Here is a 20,552-nt window from a genome sequence, read left to right as displayed (position 1 = left end):
ATCTTCAGGTTTTGGTTGTGCCAGAGCAATTTTACTGATTTGAATGTACTTTGGACTTTAATTAGTTGCTTGTTTTAGTCGGATCATTTGACCAGATGCTAGTCAGTGCACATAATCATGATACATAAGGGGAGAACGTAACTGTTCAGACTCTTGTTCCGCAGGCAGTTTTTATTTCTAAATACTGGGCACTCCAAGTAAAAGTTTATGCACATAATGTACCTCTATTTGCTTATGGTAAGTATTTATTATTATTTATATTTGTTAACGGTAAAAGAACTGACTTTTGAAGAAAGAGTAACAACTAAAGATGGATGTTAAAGCTTTGCAAAATGCCACCCAAAACAAAGATGAGAAGCAAGGACATACAAATGTCTACAAGCACCTGAAGGGTGGTGGAAGTTACTGCAGCGAGACTGCACTTCTTCAACAGTCCACGCAGGTAGGGCTCAGTTCCTGAGAGGGTGGCTGAAGGCCTAAGCAGGTAGAAAGTCAACTGTACTTGCAACGAGGATCTTTGCAAGTAGAGAGGAAAGCCCCTTCTGACACAAAACTGGGACAAGATACCGGGAACCCAGCTAGCGGTGACAGCTGTCTCACCCTGGTTTATCTTGGTAACTGGTGAGAGTAGCACTCTGCTTACAGAAATGAGACGTATAAAAGATCTGCCGTGGCTCCAAAACTAAATGCTCGCAAGCCCAGTAACCGGTTCCCTTAGAAATGGATAAAAATGCCATTCGCCTCGCCTCCTTCGGGGCGCAGGGCAGTTCGCCCGCGGGCTCCCCCGCCGTGTCCCCCGCAGCCGCCCTCAGCCCGCGGTGCTCCCGGTTGGGCTGGGCACGACCCGCCACCCCTCACACAGCGGCACGGCCCGGGTCCCTCAGGCCGCGGCGGCGGGGGGTGCCCACCCCGCTCCCGCTCCCCTGAGAGGTGCCGCCGCGCTCCCCGCTGCCCTCACGCTCAGATGCACCGAGCGAGGTCAAACATTCAAACTCATTAACATTCCGCCCGGTTACCGGGGAGACGGCTCCCGGCCGCGGCCTCGCCGGGCACGGCTGCGGGGCAGCGGCACGGCCGCGCTCCCCGCCGAGGCCCCGCGCACGGGCCAGCCCTGGCGCCCACCGCCCCGCGGCTGCCCCCGTCCCGCCGCGGGTAACGGCCGCCGCGCGTGCCGGGAGGGGGGGGGGGGCGCGGGCGGGAGACACCCCCTGCGGGGCGGGGCGGAGCGGGGGGCGGGGCCGTCCGCCGCACCCCCCGCGCCAATGGCGGTGCCGCGCCGCGCCTGACGTCAGCGCCGGCAGCGCCTGCACATGGGCGCGCGGCCGGGGCGCGCGGCGCAGAGCGGGCGGCGGGAGCGGCGCGGGCAGCGGTGGTGGAGCTGCGCGGCGGAGGGGCCTCTCCCGCTCCCCTGCTCCGGCGGCCTCCAGGCGCCCCTCGCCAGCGGGGCTCGGCTCGGCTCTGCGCCCGTTTCACCGCGCTTCGCAGCGGCGCCGCGAGAGGAAGGGGAAGGAACCGCTGCCGCGCAGCTGCCCCGAGGGAAGCCCACCATGTCGCGGCCGCTCCCGCTGAACCCCACCTTCCTACCTCCCACCTACGGGGTGCTGAAGTCGCTGCTGGAAAACCCGCTCAAGCTGCCGCTCGCTCACGAAGACGGTGAGGCTTCCCTGGGCAGCCTTCGCTTCCCCGGCGCCCCGGGGCCGGCTCTGCCCTCACCGCGGCCCCCTCACATCCTGGCCCAGTGAGGGCAGGCGCCCCGAAATGGCGGCCCCCATCCTGCCGTCACCTCAGGGACTGCTGCCTCGCTTTCCCTTTTTTTCCCCTCCCTCCGACCCCCTCCCCCCCAGGCGATTAAGTAATGGGGTGATTTCGGTAAGGGTATTAGGTGGTGAGCGATGGGCGCAGTCGGCCTGACCTAACGGAAGGCGCTCGGTTTTTCCGCCGCCGCTGCAGAGCCACCGCGGGGACGGCTCCGGCCGCCTAGAAAAATAAATGAAAGAGCGCGATTTGCCTCGGGCGAAGTGTTGGGTAGGGGGGGGCGGGCAGGGCGGCGGCGCGGACCCCCCGGCCTGAGCCGAGGTCCCGCCGCAGCCTCCCCTCGGGGCGGCCAGCTGCTCCGTCCTGCCCGCCGTTTAAAACTCACCCTCCGTGAAACCTGGCCCCGTATAACTGAAAGGCGTTTTAACAGTAGAAAGTTGCAACTTTTCTGGGAAGCTAAGGTAGTGCGGACGTAATTGCACCTTGCATTTCCAATGAATCAAATGCACATTAAAAACAAAACCCTATGAAAGGTCTTGCAGAGCCAAGGCTTTCTGTGTCCTCGGCTTTCCGAGTTTCATTGCAAAGCGACTCGCAGGATTTCACCGGGGTTGTGGCATGTGGTTGAAAAGAAAATGTTAAGAAGGCATGGTAGTTGACAGAAAGTTTTGTCAGTTCAGATTCTTGCAAATCTTGTAGAGAAACCATGTGTTTCCATTCAGGAATGTGTGTTGAAATCACTGGATATTGTAGGGATGAGTAGGAAGCATAATTTTAACTTTTTTTTGCTTTGCTTCTACTTTTGAATTTTTTGTTAACTCTTCTGCACATCAAAATACATATTCTGTCAGACCTCACCATTGTTGTAAGTTAGTAACATTAAGAAGTACTGAATTTGAGGACTACTTTCCTTGTGTTAAGGACTAGCAAGACTGGGACCTTAATTTAGAAGTATGACAGGATAATAAATTATGGGCATTTCAGGTTAAGACTGTACCTTTTCAACAGAATACCGCAACATCTTCCAGTTTGGCGTAAGTTAAATACTCACTTTTAAGTCTGTTGAGTACTTATTGAAGCTGACATTCAAAGCCGTGCAATGCAGTGGAATTGTTAACTAAAAATAGAGGAAAATCTCAAAAACATGGTTGGCCCCAGCAAAGGTGCTCAGTTGGCTTGACCTGTCAATTCTCTACCAAACAGGGAATCAAAGGAGTTGTTTTTATGAAGGGAGTATTCGTTTCTTACAACTGAGAGTGCAGCAGAAATAATTGAAGTAGTAGTAGCCAATATTTTAATTACTGAGCTCTTATATCTTTATTGTGTGTTTTGTTTAAGCATTTGGTAAAGAAAAAGACAAAGAGAAGAAGTTAGATGATGACAGCACCAGTACCACAGTCCCTCAGTCAGCTTTCTTGGGCCCAACATTATGGGACAAGACACTGCCATACGATGGAGACACTTTCCAGTTGGAATACATGGACCTGGAAGAATTCCTCTCAGAAAATGGCATTCCACCCAGCCCAAACCAGCACGAGCATAGCCCGCACCAGTCAGGTCTCCAGCAAGCTACCTCAGCATCACCTTCTGTCATGGACCTCAGCAGCAGGGCTTCTACTTCAGTCCATCCAGGCATGGTGTCGCAGAACTGCATGCAGAGCCCAGTCAGACCAGGTAAACCAGACCTAAGAACTTTCTATGGATTTTGGCTTGAGCCCTGCTCTCCGGTGTCAATAATTACTTCTCCCTGTATGGTTGACAGGCAGCTTAGAGAGACAATATGATTCAAGTCACTCACACTCCAAAAAATAAAAATAATAGCTCTAGTTATTGCTAAATTCCTCCACAGGGATTTTTGTTTAAAGTATGTAAGGAAACTGGGAATTCCAAGAAAACTTGCCTATCTTATTTTCTTTGCTGATAGCTTAGCTACTAGCAAGTAAAAAGACCACAAATGGAATAGTAATGCGTAGATGCAGTGGTGTTAAATGAACAGGGAGAAGGACCGTGAAAGAGAGTATTCCTTTGGCCAATATCTGATGTGAGAACACAGGAGTGGGCAATTATTTTGAAGTTAAAACTTAAAGACAGTGCTTCCTGTTTGAAATTTTGTCCATAATCTCATTCTCTGTTGAGGAAAGTAAAATTTGCCAGAGTAAATGGGGCAGGAACTAAATTTTGGAACTGCATTATAATCTTGCTTAGATTAGCATAAACTGAGTGTAACTCTTACCCGAGTTGATAAATTACATCTATAGTCACCTTAAGCTGTAGGCAAAGAAAACATCACGGAGTCCAAGTTCTGATTGTAATGCATGATTCAAACCCATTTGATGTCAGTGGAAGTCTTCTATTAGTTTATTAGCACTTGAAATCATCTCTTTAGAGACACTAGTACAAATCCAGTATAACTGCTCTGGCTTGACACCAGCATGGCTGAGATCACGGTCAGTGGAATAGTGTCAACACTGAAGTTTGGAAAACATGGAGCTTTGCCTTTTTTTCTTAAAAAAAAAAAAAAAAAAAGACCAAGGGTGACTTATTTATTGTGCTCTTCTGCTCACACAAGGTTTGCTAGAGCAAAGTGTGCTCTTGGGAGCAGGAAACCACTCCTCTCCCTTCGGCTTGATCGTTTGCCATGCTCAGCGTGCAAAGTCATTGTTGGAATCATCTGATAAGGAGGCAAAATAAATAAATAGAAGGACAAAAGTTGTGGAGCAGGATGAAATAGAAAAGTCTTATGAGTCTGCAATGTTCCATTCTCATTAAAAAGAAATAAAACACCCTCAAAAACACCCCAAACCTGTTAACGACTCCTTGGCCGCAAGTCAGAAATGTGCGTTTAGTCGTGGATTTCATTTACTTACTTTTACTTTATGTGGATTTGACTTTGGTTTGTATTTCAGTTTCAAGGCATTTCATAGTTAACTAGTAACTTACAAGGGTTTCCAAAGTTAAAATATATTTGGAGTCGGCAAGAGCAAAATATAAAAAACCCTTGCTTTTTCTGAGCCAGTTTTTAAAAATAGTGCGTATATGCTACACCATTTTCTGGTGCATATGCACATGTAAAATTAAAAGCAGATAATCTGTCCTCATTCCTTTTTTTCAGAGGAGCCTGGTTATGAGCCAGGCTTTTAATGATCACCTGTCAGAATTTATTTGTAATCAGCTGTCCACATGACTTTTCAACTCATTGGGTTTTGGTTTTTTTTTTTAGTTTTTCCTGACCCATTTGCAGCTCAGGGTTACAAACTTTTCTCACTATAAACTCTGTAAACTTTTTTACTGTTGTAAAAGAAGTCGTGTCTCTTGGAGTAAGATAAAACATCTAAATTTGCAGGTATTTTTCCCCACGCCATCTTGCCTTAGGGATAATATAATTTTTTTGTTAAATGTGGTTTTTAAAACCATTTTAAAACCATTTCTTAAAATAATATTTTCTTTCCCCTCTCCCCGATAGGTATTATGACTTAATTAACAGTAGTCTGGTTTATTATCAGGTTGTTGAAATTTATGTGCTGTCATGTAAAAATCTTAATTTGACAAGCTGTTTTGAAGAGAAGATCATCTTAGAATTTAGCATTTGAGCAAGTTTTAAAATAAGACAGTATATATTTTAAAAACAAATTTTTAGTAAAAGTAAAAATGAGCACTTAAGGCTGTCGTAAAAATGCCAAGGCAAATGTGCTGCTTTGAAATACAAAAGTTAGTCTGGAGGTAAATGTTAAAATCATTATAACGGAGCCTTTTGGTTAATATATCTTAAGACTTTTAAATTTTTTTTTTTAAACTGTCACATGAAGAAAGGTTTTTTTAATTGGTGTGAACTACTGTTCCAGTATGCATGGCTGTTGTGATTTGTATTATTGTAATAAACGCGAGAACAAATAGTAAAAAGTATACAATTTCAATAAAACTTAATTTCATATGATCTTATTTTTAGGAAAACTGATTTTTTTAGGTGATAGTAATTCTAAAAATATTTCGTTGTTGCGTCCTCTGAATTTTGTCTTGCAATGGAAGCCTCTTTGAGCTTGTGGACTCTGGCTGAAGGCAGGGTCAAATCCTGTACTGCTTATGTCCCTACTTTAAATGGCTCCGCAGCATTTAGCATCAGCGTATTGTGTGCAGTTGGTCAAAACTCCTATACCTGCATGTACTGTGTACGGGGGAGATGTGCACGTGGAACACCAAATGTAATTCATGTACATACGTGGTATAACTTGGACATAGAGGGTCCATAGAAGAGCGGCATAAGAAGATTTAATTTTGTGCGTGTGTTGAAATACAAGCCTTAGCTGTCTTTAGAAGCTAATGGTATTGCCCAAATAGGTATTTTATACCATCTCTGGAAGAGATCTGGAAATCCACATTGGCAGTCACTGAGAAGTGTCATCAGGCTCAGCAAAGATGACCTGACCCTGATGGTAAACATGAAATTACAAAATCCTCACTGATTTTTTTTCTCCTTAAAGGTAAAAAAATAACAACAACAACAACAAAAAGGTTCCTTATAAATTTAACTTAATCCTGTATTTCCAGCTTGGATTGTCTGGTCGATGGAAAAATGTTTAGGCTCACCAGTTTATCATCTGTTCTCTGGACTATAGCAAAGAATAAAGCAAGCACCTTCCCATAAATTTCTGTTTGGGGAATGCACGTATAGCAAATACTGGTTTTCTTTTGAAGAGGAGGGACACAGGGTAATGGCTGTTGCAAGATTGGAATCTGATACTTTTTCACAGTACTGATTTTGTTAATAAAAAATAGTATTTTGATTTATTTTAGCATTGCAGACCACCATTCATTGTAATGTGTATGCGCATTTAAAACTTCTTTTCTCTCCCTGTATTGGATGCTGGTTAGTTGGTTGAAATCTGTAGTCTCCCTCAGAAAAACAGGTTTTACAAAGCTAGCTTTTGAAGTAACCTCTTACTGCAAACACATTTTTGTGGTTCTTCATCTGTTGCAGACCTTGTGTTGTCTTTTGCCAGTGTTTTGGTGGAATGTAAATCTCCATTTAACTGCAGAGCCCTTTAAGGAAATTGGGAGTATTTGTAGCTGTTTGTATGTAAAGGGAGGTTCATATTTTGCAGGTAACTAGTTGGTGGTTGCTTTTACCTGGCTCTCTTCCCTCTGTAGCCCTTACTTGGATGAATGGGGCAGCTACTGTAAAGGGTTTGAATGGAATGAAGTAGACTTCAGAGTCTGGTAGAAGGCCCTAATTAGGTTTGGGGGATTTTGTGGTTAGATACGAATTTTCTGTTTGCCACCAAAGCCTTGGATGTAGGGCTATGTCACAGGGATACTGCTGACACAGTGATAGCCCATGTTTTGTTACTGCTCCACTCCTGAAGGACGATAGGGCTGTTGGAGGCTTTGAAAAATCTCCCTCATTCTTTGCGTTCCTATGACAGTGGTTTTCAGTCTGTGTTGCCTGGACTGTGTCTTTGCAAGTGTCTCAGACTACTTGCAAAGGATCTGTCAAAGGTTGTTTAAGGAAAGAAAAAAAGAAAAGCAAGTTTTGTAATGTGTTGTGGAAATACATGTATGTGCAGTATCTGCAAGTCTTCATTTTCAGTTTATAAAAAAAAGATTTAGGGGTGCGTTAATCAAAAAGCTGAAAACTGTTTCCATGTGAAGTGTACTTACACCTCCCACCCCCTAAGAACACAGAGATTTTATTAAATGCCATCTTTTATTTATTCAGACGAGATATTTCATCTAGAGTGCGGTATCCATTACCTTTTACTTCTTACATAGATACTAAACTGTAATGATTGACACTAGGTGTGATTGGGCGGTTTTCGACATTTTCTTTTAATTCTTGCTTGCGATAGGCACAGCAGCCAACTGGGAGAGGTTGTTCTTGCTCCATCCAGCCTCTCAACTGCATAGTGGGGATGACTTGGTGAAGGGGCAGCCCACAAAAGGGTGTGTGTGCACCACTCCCTTTATTGCAGTCTTCCTTCCCCTGTGTTTCTTAACGTGACCTCCTCTTCTAGCACAGCCTTTGTAGTGTGAAGGGCAGCATTTCCAGCTGCTAGCTTGTATGTGGAATCCTCTCCTAAGCTTTAATCATTGTTTACAAGCAGTTACTAGGTGTTGCATGAGCCACAGCGTGAGCCCCCTCTCTTAGAGTCAAAGGACTCTACCTCCAGCACCAAGAGGAGCTGGGAATTTCCTGACCTTTGTTCTCCCACGTGACAACATGGGAATGACCAGCTAAACCGTCAGGCAGGCTGGTACCGAGAGCTGCTCTTCACATTGACTCTCACGTGAAGCTCTGGATGGCTGCTGCCTGCGTGACCATGTGCTTTAGGCACGTGGCAGTCCCCTGTGCAGCCTGCTCAGCGTGGCTTTTGCTAGAGCAGCAGGCACGCACGCACACACGGCTGTGTGCTCCTGCCATTACCAGCTGATGCCGAAATTGCAGTGAAATGGAAAAGCTTCGCTCCAGACTGCTACGGCAAGGGAAATACAATATGCCGACAAGCCTCACAAAACTGCTTTCTGGATCAAAGGAAGATGCAAAATATATTCAGGCAAATATTAAAAATAGCCTGTCACATGATAACAGGGAAAAAAGTGCTGAATGCACAAGCCTTGTTAATGCTAGAAGCAAGAACACTGTGTCTCCTTCAAGAGATCTAATTTTAATATTCACTGTTAAATGTTGATTATTGGTTAAATAATTGCTTGGCTGCATGAAAGAACTTGAAGTTAATTTGGAGTTCAAACAGTAAACAGCATGAAACATCTTGGGTTTTATGCGATACTTTTAAAATATACCTGACTTGACTCTTCAGTTCTCATCGGGAATAGTGCTTTCCACACAGATAGAGCTACTGAAGCAAGTAAGGGCTATCCAGTGTTAGGAAGAGGATACACAGAGGGAACAAGTAAGGGTTTTTGTCCCCTTAGAAAGACATTTCAAGGATGTCCCAGTGTCTAACTTGTTGCAATTACCTAGAAAAAGTACAGTGTCTTTCTTGGAGCCTTGCTTCCCATCTCAAAGTGTATTGGAGAGTGTTTGATTAAATGATTCTCTAGTGCAGTGATTTGATTTTTAAGAAGCGAGTACACCCTGAAGTCTTTCATAGAATAATATGTTACAGTTAAGAGAGAAGACCTCATCAGGATATGTATATGAACAAGACATTGATATTATCTGATTAGATGAAGGTACTAGGAAACACATTAAATTGTTTCAATCTCTATATATTTATATGACAGCAGATTGGCAATCGTGGGAGCTAGTAGGGGCCAGATTCTGCCCAATTAATCTCAGCAATGAGTACTTTACTCCTCATGCAGTCTTACTGATTTCAGTATTGCTCAGCAGGAGAGCAGCTTGTTGACGGCTCTCCTTCATCAGCTCCTGGCTCTCCTTCATCAGCTCCTCGGTGGAGCAGCAAAATGTCACCATTCACTCTATTGTCATTCATCTTTCTGGATTTTTTTTTTAAGGGGGGTAGTGGCTCTCAGTTCACTGGTGGAGTTTTCTCAGGATGAAAGGACATACTCGTCGTTGGTAAAGAGGACTTTAGAGCATTATGAAATAAGAATCTTGGTTGGCTGGCAGTGTGCTATAGAGCTATTTAGTATTTGTATCACACAAACATGATCATAAATTTCCTTTTTTTGAAGTCTCACTTCCATAACAAATAAAATACATTTTCAATATTTTGTCTGAATTCCAAAGAAGACTGGGATGATCAGACAAGAGTATTTCAACTAAGTTATTCAAGAAAAACGGTGGTTTGATTTTTTTTCTACATTAAGTAGATAATGAAAGCTCTGAAAAACCTATTTACTTCAACCTCAAATCTACTCCATTTAATGGAGTTATACATAATGAGTTAGTATAGAGAATGAATGTAAAATGTACGACTGTCAAAATGAATGAGTGACAAACAGATTTTGTAGCTTGTTGGTTTTTTGGTTGTGTGGGGTTTTTTTAATGAACAAATGGCATTAAAGAAGCCATCTATTTATCACAAAGCTGAATTTGGTCCTGAGAGCTTCAGAGCTAATGTAGGGAGAACTAACACAGGTAGGTAAGGCAGCATGTGTTGTAACATTTTTTTTTTTCTTTTCTGCTACAGCTGTTCATAGCACTTCAGCTTTGCATAACTGAGGTGCTATCTATCAAGTTTTAAACGAATACAATTTCTGACACACTTGAAGCTGTTGTACAGTTATGCTTCCCTATCCCATTCTCTGAACTGAATCTTGCCAGGGCTAAATTTGGCCCAGATTTTCATTGCACACCATCCAACACCATTGCTTAGCTTCTCTGATGTGGCATGCTCTTGCTTCAGGGTTCTCTGCTCAACTTAGAGAAACAGCTTTAGCTCTTCATCTTACTGGTAATATTCTCTTGTTCGTAGTATTTGCCATTTAATGAAAACAGGCATTGAGGATCTTAGAATCACAGAATAGTTTGGGTTGGAAGGGACCTTTAAAGGTCGTCTAGTCCAACCCCCCTGCAGTGAACAGGGAAATCTTCAACTAGATCAGGTTGCTCAGAGCCCTGTCCAACCTGACCTTGAACATTTCCAGGGATGGGGCATCTACCACCTCTCTGGGCAACCTGTGCCAGTGTTTCACCACCTCATCATAAAAAATTTCTTCCTTTTATCTAGTCTAAGCCTACCCTTGTTTAGTCTGAAACCATTACCCCTTGTCCTGTCGCAACAGGCCCAGCTAAAATGTTTGTCTTGAAGCTCTTTGCTTGTGTTTTGGTGTATGGCTGTTCGTAGGAGGAAATAAAAAATCCAAATTGTATTAGGGTCCTAGAAAACTCAGGTCCTTATTAACTGGAACACAAATCTAGATGATTACTGAAACAAAACTTGACAGGGACCCACAGATCGATGTATTAGCATGCATTTACTACAAGCAGAAGCTAGAGTGAACTACAGCAATAATTCATCTGTAACAAAATGTCATCCTTAGGTATGTAGGTGTATAAGCAGAGAGGCAAAAATACATGGTTTGGCAAAGATTTGTTGAGGATGGAGAATGATTTAAAAAAAAGTGTTCTTTTCCAATTAGCCTTAGGGAGCTCAGCTTGCTATAAATTCTTTGTTCTGGAACATGGCTGTGGACAATAGGTCAAAGATTAAGTAATTCATTACAGAACTGGTTGGTACTCCTGAATTTAATAAACAAATGAATGAACAGGGTTCTCCATCCATAGCAAGATCCATTACTTTGTGTGGCAATGGTTGGATCTTAAAATCTTTTTAAATCACTTGCAAGGCTCCCCACTTACTTAATTCTTGTATGTGGACATTGCTATATTTGAGGTGACCTGGTAACTTAGCAATCATGATACAGATGAAAGCACTCAAAACAGAAATTAAATGCGGTCCCACTAGTAACTGCTAATAACTTGAGAATCTAAGGAGGCAAGAAAGGAAACTGTAGATTGCATTTTGAAAAACGGAAGGAACAATAGTGTGAAACTTCTAAACACAAAATACTCCTGCAGAATTACGTTTGACAGAGCAATCAATATTTTAGCACAGTGAGATTACTGACATAATAGCACTAAACCTTCTTGAGGAAGAGTATATTACTCAAGGCTGCAGAATATAAAACACAGGCTGAAAGCGAGAGGGCTGCATTGAAACAGGAGATGACTTAAAACAATTTAGTAATTTTTACAGACTTGCCATTTCAACATTTGGAAGTGAGTCCTACTCCAGCAAGAAGTCTACTTAGAAAACAGCTTATGTGCTTAGCTTCTAATGCTTAGTAGGTAGGAACTAAGCACTCAAAACCAAATTCTGTTCCTCATCAAAACAGAGAGGGTTAAACTGACTTAATTTGAAAGACCCTGCAGCAATCAGGCATACCACTGTTCCCTCTTCCTTTGTGCTGCATAGTGGAAATATAGATGTTACTGACTTCTGTAATCCCTGCAGCTGCAGCCCCTCATTGCAGCGTGGGGCATTTGGCCGTTTTATGTATGTAACCCTTGCAGCTCTGTTGCTTGCTGTGATAGATGAGCGTTGGGGTATTTTTTTTGCCTGGTTTGCTATGAAAATAAACCATAGCCAGTCATGCTAGATATGTGTGGCCTCTTGCGTGTTCCTGCTTCATGATTTTTGAGTATATTGGCTGATTTTAACCAAATGTGGCAAGAAAGTTGTGATTCTGAAAGAGTAATTACATTCCTAAAGTTTCATAAAAATAGATGAGTGGATAGGAAAGGAATATGTTACTGAGCAGGAAGAGCTGTAATGTAAATGTGCATTTTCTACATCAGAGAATTTACATAAGACCTTTAAAATGCCTGATCTGTGTGAAATGCTTCTGGGAAAGCTGACACCCTTGTAGACACTATGAGATGTCAATTCACTTTGAGAAACAAATCTGCAAGAAACCAGGTTTAATTGGTTTACTGTGTGTTGAGGGGGGGTATCACAAACTTTTTTCCACTGTTGTTGTTCTTTTAAAATCATCAGCTCCTGGAGTCTTGTGATTATATGAGACTCAAAGGTTTCATTTAAAAATAGAAGTTAGAAAAACAGCAATAAGGTTTGTAGGCAAGATCTTGAAAGCACTGAAACCAGGCACTGGAACGATCTCAATCATCTCCAAAGTCGAGCACAATTATTTTAGCTAAAACTTTTCTGAACTTTTGTGCAACCTTGCTATATATCCTGTTCCTTTTGTGCCGCAGAAGCACCTCAGCTCCGCTGCCCTGTTTGAAACTACCTTGCAGTCAGCCAACTTCAAATTTGAGGGTTGTTATCTTATCACAATTATGGCAGTATCACATGCGGGCAGGTGTCCAAGTGACCTTGTGTATGCATCTTACCATTCATTCTTCACAGCATGTTTCAGCCGGGGCGCTGCGCGCAAAGCTGCCTTTTACGGCTTGCTCTCATCAGCGTAACTTTCCACTCTGCCACCGGGGTCTGGGGTGGAGGTAGGTTAGCAGTGAATGAGAAGCAGGGGACAGCGAGAGTGGGCTAAAAATGTTGAGAGATCAAAGTGGAATAGTAGGTCATGGCAGGGTATGTTCGTTGGGAGGAGGAATAGGGGGAGCACAAGCTAGGGGAAGATTTGTTTTCCGATTGGTCTTTCAAAGTTGTGCAATTTAAGAATTGGATTAACCTGATATGACTTTGTTTTTCTGCCAGATTAGATATGTTGAGTTTCTTGGCATTGTGAATTGTACAGTACATTGTGTGCTGTAAATATGGGTGTGTCGGGATAAAGCTGTAATGACACAACATGCTCGCAGTATAATGCAGCGTGGCTGGGTGGACTCCCCTGCTCCCTCAGCATCCCATTCTCTCTACCCCTGAACACACATACTTGTTAGGGCATTTAGAAATTTGTTAGAACCTCTCTACCTTCCTTTGTTCTGTTTCCAGCAGACCATCAAGACATTTCAATACCTTTTGTGGTAAGGTAACACTTATCTGAGGCCCAAAAGCCTGTTCGGTCTGGCAGTGGCATCGCTATATGAATTGTCTTTAAAAAAAACCCAAAAACCTGTATGAAAAGACACTCAGGACACTTAAGAGTTTCTTCCTGCTTTCTCAGGATTAAGTTGGAGAAAGTTTACTGGGAAATGTTGCAATTTTTTTTTTTTTTGCTTTGCCCCCTTTTTTTTAGACTGTGTCTAAGACATTGCCTTGAGCTTAACTTTGGAAGAGTAAAAAAATCAGATACAGATCTGAAATAACTGCAAGTGCTGAGCTCACTGCTGTTTGAAGTACACCACAGCGGCATATGGATGTCAAAGCAAAATTTTCACAGCAGCATGTAGTTGCACAATGGGGGTTTTTTTGTGTTACATACATCCTGAGATAATTTAATTTGGTGTATCCATTTTCTATGCTGGGCTAGCCCCATGGAGTAGCCCAGTTCTCTTTGCCTACTGCAGAGTGAGGGTGCAGTAACAAGTGACTGCAACTAGGTAGCTAAAGAAAGGTGGCCAGAATCAAAGCCCTGTTGAGCTGGGTGGTCACTGCTCTGAAGACTAGTAAAGAGTGTGCAGACTTTGGAGAGTGTAGGGCACCTTTGTTTAATTCCCACTCTCAATTTCCAGACTTCTCCAGGGACTACACCTACCCAAGCAGGTTAGTCACAAGGGACTGACCATAGTATGGCCTTTGCCACCACCTGTCTAAGGGCCTGCCCTCTGTATCAGTAAATCTGCATTGAAAAATGAGGAATTAATTCCCCTGCCTGTAGTGAAGATTCTTTTTCTTGGAAGAGCATAAATAACAGATAAGGTTAATAAGTCAGATATCAAGACTGTGTCATGTTCCTTAGCCGTATGTTGTTACAATGCCTTCCTCAAATTCACATAAGCAAAACAAAAATAGGGCTTGCTCATTAGATGAAGGTTTTTCTGAAGTGGTAGTAGTCTGGTGATTGAGCCATTTTTTGAGAATAACACAAATTGAGTAAAATGGAGCAGGAAGTTGACCTTGTGAACACCTGCATCACTCAACTGGATACTTAATTGAGAGAATTAGGAAAAAGTGCAGCATATTTAAAGTTAACCTGAATATCCACCTTTTGAGGAGGTTAAACCACAAGCCTCCAGTTACAAATACTGGACAGCTGTGGTTGGGTGTCTACTTGAAACACCTTAGCTGCTGGTGTCTCAGCACTTAAAAAATCCGGGCATGGATTGTCCAGACTCTTGAGACCTGATGTTCCTGCATCCATAATCACGTGGCCGCTTTCAGAAAAGCTGATCCTTCTGTTGGACTGGACTCATCACCAGGTTTAAGAAACACTTTTCCAAACTCTCTTATCTGTTCAATTTTCTCAGTGTGACATGGTTGAAGTCATTGCTGAAAATTGTGGTAGTCTCTGTCTGGAAGCTGTTCTGAACACGTGAAAAGACATCATTAGCCAAATAGAAGGAAAGAACTGGAGGGGTAATTGTCAACTCGTGTGTGTCTCTGTTTTCACCAGCTGCTGCAAGAGTCTAGGTTATCAATTTATTTCTGTTAGGAAGTAAACAAATCTCACTTTTCTTATGTACTCTCATGACTGTTTCATCTGAGTTGCTCTTATCTGTAGCAGGGATGTACTTATGAGGTCTTGCATTTGAAGGCTTTTCTTTCTGCTTCCACATGTAACATGCTCTCACAAGTCACGTGCACCTCTGATGCTGGCAAGGGATGCTGTTTGTCTCTTCCTAAGTCAGTTATTTAAAAACATTATTATCACTACTATCAAAATATAATATCTTATCATTGGGGCAGCTTTTGTCCCATTAGACCCTGCATGTTTTTTTGATTGAATCCTTTGGCCAAATTCTATCTCACGTCATGAATGTTTCTCTGTGTTCAGTAGTGCTACTTGGTGACTATTTAAGTAGTGTCAGCAAAATCTGAGCCATAGGGGATGTATACCACCATCAGAGTCATGGGTCATGGTACTGGGCCACATCCTGAGAGGCCTAAGTACCTCTAATTCTCCTGAATATGGAATTTGACGTAGTTTAGCAGTTTGCATTTTTGAGCCACTGATGGGAAGCTCTCATAATCCTCTACAATGAAGAATTTGCAGTGCCTTTTCTGAATCGGGTCCTTTCAGGGTCTGCATCCTTGAAGGAGTATGTAACTTCTATCAAAATACAGATGAATGCCCAGTGCTCAGCACCTTGCTGAATGTGTTCAGCCCTACAAGCCCAGCTAACACCTTGTTAAAATACAGCACTGGCAACACTAGCATTTAAGCAAACACCTTAAGTAATCTTCAGAAAGCTGCCCTTCAGTTTATAGCCCGTGGCTTGTTGTTTCCCCACTTTCTCACGTTTTCCCAAAACTGCTGGTGTATACAGTCTGAAGATCACATTTAACCAACACAAGGAAATCAGCTTGGCCCGACGGGCTTCTTTATCACGTGGCTGAGAATGTGTTCACTCTGTTCTGCCAGACTATGGCTAGCTGAGCAAAATACAGTCAAGCTCTGGGCTTCTGGCCAAGCTTTTATTTCAGTTTGGAGCTTACAGCCACATGTTTGCTATTTGGCAGGACATCCACTGGGGTATATTTGGATAGTAATCTAGCATTGTTTTGCTGCTTTTTTCTTCTCCCCCTTTTTTTTTTTTTAATGCACACAGATGGTATAATCCCAACACTTACTTTGGCCAGTCTATACAAGATTTCTCAGTGTGCACCGTTATGTATGTGCACTCAGAACTTGTAGCCATGACCTTTGATAAATAGAAGTCAAAGCAATTAACTTTATTTTATTGAAAAATTCTGGATGTCCTACTCTTTGCCCCCTATGTGCCGATAACAGAGCTATGTTGTTACTCTTTCCAAGATCAAAAGCTTCACTAGGGTTTGATTGAAGTCCAATTTTGGAAGGAAATAGCTGTGCTGGAGCTCTGAAAATAGCAATAATTGTTAAAATAATAAAGTGTGTCCTTGTGTGTCTTTATAATCTTTAAAACCTCTTTTGGGGGGAAGGGGGTGGCTTTCCTCTAGTTTTAAAATGAAAATACTAGCAAATGTCTTGGGAAAATAGGAGTGTGCTGTTAGAAGAACAAGTATCCCTCTCTGGATTTCTTTCTTCAGTTCTATTCTCCACCCCAGGCTTGCCTTCCTCTGAAGCTCTTTGCATGCAGCCTGACTCATGCAGGAAAATAAAGCTGGATTTGATTTTTAACTGTATGGGAGGCTTTGGGTTTGGGGGGATAAAGGCTTTATGATGCAAACTCATTTATTTCTCTGTGAAACAAAAATGGGCTTTTCAAAATACAGTGTGTTTTGGAAAGTTGGCTCTGGGTTTGAAACCCCATCATCTCTGAGGGCACCCTTGCATGAAAAAATAGTACAAAAAGACATAACACTTGGGGAGGGGGTACAAAAGAAGCAAACAGTAGTGTTTGAGGAGCAGTTCCTGTTATTTATGAAGGGACATCTCTCTTGAAACGTGAGGAGGGGTTGGTTGGTTTGTTTTATATGGACAGTACTGAGCCTGGAAGTCTGTTTTTATGGTAACTTTTATCAGACACTTTGAGCTGTGTCTGAGCAGATCAGTACTGGCAAAAGCTGAAATACTTTTCCCCAAATCTGTACGTTGTTCTTTAGGATATAAAGTTACAGTTGCCTTCTCTTAGTCTCTTCTGCTTCCTCAGAGAGAAGAGAACCTGGGACAAAGAGCTGGCGAGACTCCCAGCTGCTGTCAACTGACAGAGCTTCAGGAAGGGAGAGCTTGGTTCTTGATGTTAAAACTCAGTGTGTATAAATGTCCATTTACATTTGCAGTGTTTAGTTGATTGAAACATCAAGGTGAATAAATAGACATGAAGATGATAATATGGACAGTGCTAAGTAAATATTTTCCAATATTTTGCAGTGATTGCTATAGTTGCTGCTTTGGTGATTATACAGTTGTGACTGGTTTGAATTTATAGCAAGATTTTACCAGGGTTTTTCTTTTTTTTTTTTTAAACTCATGTGTTTGCACACATATCTGATATAGGACAAGATAATCCCTGTGTGAAAATCAACCCTCGTGTACTTTCTTTTTAGCCAACTGGACTCAAAATCACTAATTACTTGAGTAAAATCTTTGCGTTATAGATAAATGGTATCAAGTAATAAGCCCAGAGGATTGTACAGATCCAGTGAAGCGCTTTGATTTGTCACATGAGCCTTCAGAACTAGAATTTTCTTAGCGCCTTAAATTACTCGGACAGAACCTGTTATTTATTCATTTGAATCTTACTGTTATGCTCTCTCCATTGCCGTGAGAATTACTTAGTCTTACTTCATTTCCTTAAACATTTTTAAACCATCTATTTATTCTGACCATAGGACAGTTTTATGTATATAACATCTATAAAATATTCTGCTTAAAATAGTTCAGTTCTCTGCTTTTACTGGGTTTGGATGGATCTTTGGTATACAAACTGCTTCATTGCCTTCTGGAAATTTTAGTTGTCAAAAAAACCAACCTTAGCAAGGGGTACCCTGTTGGTCAGCTTAAAGATGTTTATACAGTCGGCAGCTTTAGCCTCTCTCAGAAACAGCCTTGCCTGATCTCTAGGAGCTGCTGAAACTCATCAAGCAGGTTCCTGGTAAGCAATTATCCAGTTAAGCAGAAAGAGGAAAGGTGTTTCTCTTGCCTGTTTTTTCTTTGCTAAGTTTAACCCATTCTTCCCCAAGCTTCAGTAATTGTGGACGTTAGTAACACTGAAATAACAGCAGTGAGAGTAAGAAGGAAGAGGGTTAGAAGGGATCTCTGATCCTTCAAATACTGATCTGTGTGTTAGTGTGTATCCCTCAAATGGGCAGAGACATGCAGTTTCCAGCATAAATCTAGAGCACTCTAATTCTTAGCTGTGAGTCCTAGCCAGCATTCCTGACCTAGCTTTTTGTCTTGCATTTTAACAAAATCTTTACAAAAAAAAAAAAATTCCCCCCTCCAACCAAACCCCTCCCCACCCCAAACCCAATAATGAATGCTTCATTGCTGCCAGAGCAAATTTGTTGATTCCCAAACACTCCTACTGTGTCTTGGTTGGAAGACTTAAATTACTTGTGTAGTAAGTGCAGTGGATAATAGAAAAAAGCTCTTTCTAGTAGAGCTCTGGTTTTCACTACATATTATGAGAATAAATAAATGCTCAGATGATACCAGGCAGCTGGGTTGTCCACATCTGACTGTCTTCTACATTGATTTTTAAGACAGGACATGTGCATGACTGTTTTAATGGCTACCAATACCAGATGTGTCTGTGTGAAATTCAGAGGTTGTCAAGTGGCAGTGCAGTTGTCAAACAAATAATTTTGCTTATGATTACTGGAAATAGTAAATGGGTGGGATAAGGTGAAAAGATATTCTCAATTCCAGTAGAGAACAGGAGGACTAAGTGACTTTCTTGACTGCCGTAACAAATAACTTGGTGAATACTTTCCTTTTTTCCTTCCTACTACATGCCCAAGGAATCTGTTCCATGAGGAGCAAAATCTGTGGGTTCTCTGATGTGTATAATAAGGCTCCTGCAGCCTTCCTTCAGCCAGAGAGTTAAGAGCTTCTTTCATTTACATTGTTTTCACAAAGCTGCTTAGTGATACATGTCCATACCTCTCTGCCAAATTTGTTTGAAACTGGCCAACAGTTTCAGAAGTTGTTGGGAGGAGGCTAGACAGAAGTGGACAGCACGATTACACAAAGCTCATTTCTCTAGGAAATTGAGCTGAAGAATAACTGTCAAGTACTGGGGCACTGAAAGGAAGCTTGCAAAGTCATTGAAAGAACAGAAAGGCCACTTGGTATCTTAATTGTGTGCATAGCCTTTAACCAGGTACACAAGATACAGTTCTTGCTCACAGGTTAGATCCGTGCAGGCAGATTTCCATCTGCCCAGGACCTGTCTTTGTAGAAGTGAAGTGTAATTTGGTGACTGCATTGATTGATTGGAAAGTGACTGGAAATGCTTACGAAGAAGCAGATACAAATACTTACCAGCTTAGGCTGTGGCAGAGCTTGATCTGGAGGTCTGAGCTGTGCTAGCGGCTGAGTGGTCTGTGCAACAACCTTTGACTATAGATAAGGCTTTCTTTCGGTTCCTGAGTAGCCTGAGGGCATAACTGAATATTTACTACTGTTCCACATGGGTGTTTTACTTTTTTAAAGGAAGATCTGTGAGTGCATGAGTTGGAATGCATGTTAATAACAAAAATTTAATAGAGCCTTTCTGTCGTCAGGATTTTACTGAGTTCTGCTTGTGCATTGAGTCCTCAAAGACCTTATCCAGGCAGCAAAATGGAGGCAAAGGAAGTAGAGCCAAGTTCTCGGGTTACTGAGCACTGCAAAGCCAGGTGGTGACCTTATCCCTAGCAGCTAGGACAAACCTGAAACAGGTAAAGATGCGTTGAGACTACTGCTTCAGTAGATGCTTCTTCCAGGCTGCAGGTTAGGTGGGTGAGGTATGCGAGTTGAACAGCGTGTTGTGTGCAGTGGATGGGCAGCATCGTCTAAGCTGGGTGTGAATTGTGTGGAATTTATGTACATAAATGGCCTGGGCATGAGGAAGCATGGTGTTTTCACCTGTGAATAGATGAGTTACTTCTGGTGAAGTGCACCAGAATACAGGGTTAGCTTCTGTAGGAAGAACACATTAAAGGTAGCACAAAGCATCTTTATCATGAGACCAGTTCTTAATTTATTTCTGAAACTCTGGATTACCATAAATCTGGTCAGTGCTGTTTTCTTTATTCCTTCTGCATTTATAAAAGGAGAACAAATAAAAACGTTCTGTAAGCTTTGCTACATTTTTAAAAAATATCATTTATATGGGACAGCTCTATTTTGTGTAATTTTTATATCCAAAATACAGAGGGCTTTAGAATAGGAGAAGAAAAGCTGCATATCTGAGTTTAAGATAAAATAAGATGATCTCTGTGACAGAGACAGCAGAAGTGATGTGATATGACAGTTGCTGTAGCAACACCACCTACTCCATGAAAATCAGAGTTAACAGGAGTGTAAAAGGTAAAGCCCACATAATTTTCCAAGCCTATGAATTGTTGCTGCCCTCAGCTTGCAGTGCTTTCCAACTCTCCAGAGTTTCTCCTTTCATTTGCGCATAGATACACCTTTTTCTTCATGGCCAACTCTTGCAGACCCGATCCTGTATTCAGCAGGGGCATATAGTGGGAGTTCTGCGGGGTCAGTGAAGCCTGCAGTGTCTTTGCCTACAGGTGACCTGGTGAATAAGAGGAAAATAACACGAAGGATTGTGTCGTGTCCCGTCCTCCCCCCAAGTCCTCTCAAAAGCCTTGGAC

General features: G+C 42.4%; 1 protein-coding gene across 2 annotated transcripts in view; it reads left to right on the top strand.

Annotated features, from left to right (window-relative positions):
- Nucleotides 1–1,316: 1,316 nt before the first annotated feature.
- The window catches only part of HLF (HLF transcription factor, PAR bZIP family member), a 37,909-nt gene continuing 18,673 nt past the window's right edge, over nucleotides 1,317–20,552 (top strand). Inside the window, exons 1-2 of one of the 2 annotated variants that reach the window (XM_072881313.1) lie at nucleotides 1,317–1,653; nucleotides 3,094–3,429. In XM_072881313.1, the coding sequence (XP_072737414.1) occupies nucleotides 1,548–1,653; nucleotides 3,094–3,429 (442 nt within the window). In that variant the 5' untranslated portion in view covers nucleotides 1,317–1,547. The remainder of the gene's footprint in view (nucleotides 1,654–3,093; nucleotides 3,430–20,552) is intronic. The other variant, XM_072881314.1, reaches the window with a different exon arrangement.

Source organism: Ciconia boyciana, chromosome 16 (assembly GCF_034638445.1).
Source record: "Ciconia boyciana chromosome 16, ASM3463844v1, whole genome shotgun sequence".
Classification (NCBI taxonomy): Eukaryota; Metazoa; Chordata; class Aves; order Ciconiiformes; family Ciconiidae; genus Ciconia; species Ciconia boyciana.
Note: the sequence above shows the minus strand (reverse complement) of the source record. Positions and strands in the feature narration are given on the sequence as shown.